This window comes from Priapulus caudatus, unplaced genomic scaffold (genome assembly GCF_000485595.1).
Source record: "Priapulus caudatus unplaced genomic scaffold, Priapulus_caudatus-5.0.1 Scaffold11, whole genome shotgun sequence".
NCBI lineage: Eukaryota > Metazoa > Priapulida > Priapulimorpha > Priapulimorphida > Priapulidae > Priapulus > Priapulus caudatus.
The window spans coordinates 949,359-955,349 of NW_014577072.1; the positions used below are offsets into that span (position 1 = coordinate 949,359).

General features: G+C 41.9%; 1 protein-coding gene across 2 annotated transcripts; it reads right to left on the reverse strand.

Moving 5' to 3' along the window:
• Nucleotides 1-950: 950 nt before the first annotated feature.
• Nucleotides 951-5,487, reverse strand: LOC106807578 (lysozyme C, milk isozyme-like). 2 transcript variants are annotated; one of them, XM_014809959.1, is made up of 5 exons: nucleotides 5,220-5,487; nucleotides 4,792-4,935; nucleotides 2,876-3,058; nucleotides 2,318-2,393; nucleotides 951-1,790 (listed from the first exon to the last, which is right to left on the reverse strand). In XM_014809959.1, the coding sequence occupies exons 2-5, from the start codon at nucleotides 4,922-4,924 to the stop codon at nucleotides 1,616-1,618; spliced, it is 567 nt and encodes a 188-aa protein (XP_014665445.1). In that variant the 5' UTR covers nucleotides 4,925-4,935; nucleotides 5,220-5,487; the 3' UTR covers nucleotides 951-1,615. The 2 variants fall into 2 exon arrangements, with proteins under 2 accessions (XP_014665445.1, XP_014665452.1); XM_014809966.1 differs by lacking the exon at nucleotides 5,220-5,487 and adding an exon at nucleotides 5,131-5,212.
• Nucleotides 5,488-5,991: the final 504 nt, after the last annotated feature.

Genomic DNA, 5,991 nt, shown 5'->3' on the forward strand with positions numbered 1-5,991 from the left:
GATGGCTGCATGCGCGAGTGTTAATTCACATAGAAATTGCACTCGAATATACACACAGAAATCGCATTTAAATATTCACACATAAATCGTATTTGTGGGAAGCATTCACTCGCGTGTGAACGAGGCTGCCGGCGACAACGCGGCTACACATGACGGTGCCACGAAATTTGCTGCAACTATGCAACATGTTCTGCTTGCATCTATGACAAATACGACATACGCATATACGCTCTCCTATGACACTATTTGTCATAGGAAGATTCTTACCTATGACAAATATTGTTGTATGTTGTTTTGCGCATCAATGGGTTTAGGAGCGCTATTATGAACGCAAGCAGTGATTTGCAGCTGTAAAGCGAACGAAGTTGACTGCGACAATATTTGTCATAGGAAGGAATCTTCCTATTGACAAATAAGTTCATAGGAGAGCGTATATGCGTATGTCGTATTTGTCATAGATGCAAGCAGAACATGTTGCACTATCGACCGTGTGTGCACCTAATACGATCATCTCCTCCCCCCCGAGCCCCCTCACCCGACGTCCGCCGTCGACCTCGTTCGTTTTGTATCGCGTCGTTATATTTGTTTGCCATGGCGTAGCGTAGCGGGCGCCGTGTCGTTTCGGCTTTCGACTAGAAATAATAGCGAGTTAGACGATTACCGCTTCCCTTTTGCTACAGTATTCTGCTGAGTACACGTTACCTTCAAGTTGCATCACGAAAATCGCTCGCAAAACCCGTGTAGAATATACGATATAGAGATAGTCGTGTGTTCGTGCACGCCTGCGTTCGTCCATGCGTACGCGTGCATGAGTAAGCGGCCACCACTAACAAATAATAAACACAAGATAATAGGCATTGATGAAAGACGACGTAATTCATTTCAATTAGTATAGTATATATATGTATATATGTATTACATATATATATATGTATACATCATAATATATATATATATATATATATATATATATAATATATATAAACTGAGAATATACAAAATTCCAATTTCCTGCGTTGTACCGAAAACACCAATTTGTACTAATACTAATTTTACAATTTCTGTATGTTGCACGTGCTACTCCGTTTAACGAAAATATTACATTTAAATTTGAAATCATTACGATACAATTACAGATTTAATATAAGGTACATATTCCGCCTACCAATAAGCGCAACGACACATGTAGAAACCGTTGTTTATATAGACGGTAATAAGCATGTTCTTTTCTTATCGATTTAAAGATAAGAATGGCACGCCGAATAATATAGAGAATAGCATAGTTAGTTAGATATAAAAAGCTTAATTGAGCGTGCCACCTCGGTAGATTAACAGGACAATTACCTAACATTGCTCAACAATAGAATAGTACTCTCCTTTGTCTCTCGGACGACGTGTCTTCAACACTGCTTTGAAAATAGTGTATGCAATAATGCAAACACTAATATTTTCATATTTTTCCACATTGGCTATGGCTTACAAACTTATCTCGCATAAGGAACGAGAAGGTGAATTGACGAAGATGCGTGTGCATATAAAATAAATTACCATATGGTAATTTTTAACCTTTAAAAGACCCTAAAGTGTAAGCATTTCAGGGAAGCAAATCCGATGCCTAAGGATTGCTATCAATGACATCGTTACCACGATCATCTCTAACAGCACCATCTGTGCGGACGACCGCGTCGGATCCACTGTCAGCAGTAGTGCTGCAAGTGCACTGACAGTCTTGACAACCGACGATGTAAGCAGTCACGTCCTGGTTTATGCAGTTCTGCTGCCAGGCGAACCTAAATGGACAAAAATTAACAATATTAGTGAAATGGCTGAAAATACGCGAGCGTCTTTGTGGTTGTGTCCTATTGCGCATATGCAATGAACACTGGAAAGGGAAATAAACATAACAGAAAACCCAATCGGGCAGTTATGTCAGCTATGTGTATATTAGGCATAATTTGGGATAATTAGGCATAAATTGAATCAAATATTGGTTCGTTAAAATGTAAATCACGTGAATATAATATCAGGCGTGACGCTGTGGTATGAGCTGTAGGTCGTCGTGCCACTCGTGATAATGCCTCACGTGTATTTCTATAATCAATTATCATTATTGTCAAGCATCAATATACAATGGGTTTTCACAAGGTGCCGCCTACAAACGCGAAATTAAACATGACCCATATATTCTCTTACACTTCATTTAGAGCGCATAACCGGTTATGCATTAATTATTACGTTAACGTACAACGTCCACACGAAAAAACCCATTGTTATTACGTATTTAACTTTACTGGAAAAACAATTATTAGATAGCTACCAGGCGTGAAACCCATGGCGTAGATAGATGGACTGGGCGCATGCAAAGTCATCGGCGATGTTATCGTCAGTGAAATCTGCAATGTGTAGTAGAAGTGTGTCAAACTTTGCCCCTAAATTGAGCGTATAGTATAAGTATGGTAGTACAACTCCGCTGAACTCACTGGAAGATTATACTAAGCACATTAGCTTAATTGTGGTTGTTGACCTGGCTGCTGGCTAAACTAGAGGGAATATATAGCAAACGTAAATTACTCAAATAAGCATGCACAATACCCGCTAATCCGTGCGTGCAAATAAATTTCCGCGAATCTGCTATGAAAAGAAATCGCAAAATCGTCGACATCTTCTGTCACGGTCGAACTACGAAATCATACTGTGCCCCATTTTGAAAGCCAGTTCTTTCTGAAAGCCACTACGTAGTCGTTTCGATTGAAGCCTTACGAAGAAATCATTGCATATTTTATCACGTCAGTTACGCGACTGTCGGTAGAAGCAGGTAACAGACGAGTCTGGCCATGTACAAGTATTCAAATTGTGGCGGCAGCGGTGTACGTACCTATGCAATCCGTATTGCAGAAATTGGGAAAGTTGCGTTGTTGGTTGCTAGGACTCGCGTCGCTTGCATTGCACCAGAACTGGTCGCTGATGACGAAAATGCCCCAGTCGTGGCTGCCGTCCGCTGCTGGCCCACGGTTGATGGCCGTGTTGAACTCACTCTGGTGCGCGGCAAGACACACCCCTGTACGCATACGCATTACTTCATTCAGATTATATGTATTTCATTCTAGTACTGGGTCTTGGATTTTTTGAGTCAATTCTATATACACGCACGTGCAACAGGCTGGGTTTATACGAAGAACAAGGAGTAATTACTGATTTTATAGATTCGTCGATAAACCGACCGAAGTGGCAGCGCAGGCCAAGATGAATCACAATTGAAAGATGCCGTAACTTGATGCAATAGAAATTTAACTATGTTTTATCTACGGAGCTAACCTCGGGTAACGTGGGCATTAAGTGAGAAATTCTAGGTCATCCTTCATATCGTGTCGTAAATATCACATTTGCGATCTTTTGCAAATGACTATTATTGTCATGACTACGCGTGAATACACCTCTCTCGAGGTCGGTCTAACATTAGTTTAACAGCTAAACATGGGTATATATTCAACTATCTACACTATCTCAACTAATTCCAAGTAGGTGCTAAATGGGGGGAGCGTGATGATACAATTAACGTAGAACAAAGCACCTTTTACAAAGGTCGAATATATATTAGTTTATCGCAACTATGGTGCTATAGGATGAATTTCACATGCCCGTCTACAATTAATCGTGACACTACCCATAAAGATGTAATCCATATTTGATGTCTTTGTTGTTGCTCTGTTAAATGAAGCGCCATCAGTCTAAATATGACGTGAATTGCACAGGTATTATTTTATTTTCTCGGTCTCACTGCCTCCTTATATACATCCAAGCAGGAGCTTATAAATGGAATTCCATTTATAAGTTCCTGATCCAAGCATGATCGCAGATACACGCCCCTATATACGCATTGATATATATATTTATTTATTTATTTATTTGTATATAATATATATATTGCCTTAGGACTAAACAAGATCGTTACACGTATTTCTGGTATCAATCCCTAAACAGCACTATATTATGTTCAAATATGTGGCCACACATCGCGTACGAACTCGATGTTTGTGGAATAGAGACAATTAGGCGTGTTCACACACAAGAAAAACCGCGATGCTAATCGCGATGGAAATACCGAGATAATTGTGTCATTGTTCACACAGGCGGAAATATCTCGCTAATTGCCGAGCGGGATATTTCTATTAATCGAACTGCGCATGCCTGATATCAAGCCGGAATATAACCCTTCCGGTCGCGCGCGCGCGAATTATGTACTACCGGGATTCGAGTTCGGTGTTCGATTCCACGTACACGGCAGTGCAGTCGTTGTCTAGCTCTGTTACGTTAACGTATGCTACTCTAGCTCTATTACGTTAACGTATTCTACTCTAGCTCTGTAACGTTAACGTATGCTACTCTAGCTCTGTTACGTTAACGTATGCTACTCTACGTCTGCACGTATTTACGTAAACACATCGTATGATGGGATAGAAAATACCGGGATTATTTGCGCGAGCGTTTACACACACGCCGCGGTGCAATTAATCGCGCTAATTCCCAAATATCGCAGTCAAAAGTGCGATTTGCAGCGCGATGCTGATCGCGATATTTAGTGAGATTTTTGCGTTCACACTTGTAAAAATCTCGGTATTTCGATCGCGATACAAAATCCGAGATTTGCATCCCGCTAATTCCCGCCAGTGTGAACGCGCCTAATGGCTCCACGGAGAATACACAAACAACCAGAAAATTGACATCGTACGAATAACACTCATACCCAAGTATTGTGTTACGTTATACAGCGCTCTTGACGATTGCACTTACAGTCACCGAGTTGGGAAGGTGGTGCTCCTAACTTGAGAATTTCCGTCGCAAACTCGCACCGCTCGAATATCCTAGCAGCGGACACACTCAGGCAGGCCAGCAGGCAGAGCAAAACACATCCATTGCCTTCCATCGTTGTGGGAACTGCAGACAAGCAGACAAAGAAGCAGTCTCTAACCAATCTAGAAGTAGCCGCATATGAATGCTCTATGTAAGCTCCAGTGTATAATTATAACCGCCGACGTTTTTGCAATCTGATTAATTGTCACGACGTCCGTGTCGGGAATTCCGATTACCCATCTGAGCATCGCAAACGTCTCTAACGCGCCTCCCACATACCAAGCAACACCGGAAGATTTATCGCCAGGTAAGGCTACTTATTCAACGCAAATGTGATCAATTTATTAAAACTGCCAAGTTCTCCGTACCGCGCAGCTGAAAATTATTTTGATCGCGCTTTTCCTATGCGTGGTCCGGTCCGTAGCTCGGCTCACGGCGAAGTAGCTACGGCGAATTGGTCGTTCGTGTTTGCCGTGTAAATAGCATTGGCGCAGTAAAATAGACCGTTGTCTGGAGTTAATAAGCGTGTTCGGCTGAATTGCCGAGTTTGACCCATAAACCGAGGCTCACGCGCGCCGAGTGGTGCAGCAAAAAGTCTTGTAATAGCAGAGGACACGGTGGGCGACCGTCACCGTAAGCCAACTCCGCTCTGCACCGCCGACCCGACCTGAGCAAGAAAGGCGCGCTGTATTCGAATTCTCTCTGGAGTGGAATACCGATAAATTGAGTAGTGATGAATCATTGCTATCGGATTCGAACAGCCACGGTCGGATAGGTTATGCATAGACGAGTGCTTTGTACTCTGCCATGGGATTATTCGATTGTTAGTGAATGGAATCATTCACTATACATAAGAAATAGGTTGTACGTGTAGGCGGAAACGTTACCACGCAGGCGAATCAAGATACCATGCAGATTGTAAACATGGCCGTGACCATGATGTGCGGCATGTACGGGGCGCCATGCAGGACAGGCATTTTTGTACCTATAAACTTGACAAAAATGAGTTTTGTGAACACAAAACTCAATTCTGTCAATCCTGTACCACAAAACTCAATTTTGTGAACACAAAACTCAATTCTGTCAATCCTGTACCACAAAACTCAATTTTGTGAACACAAAACTCAATTCTGTCAATCC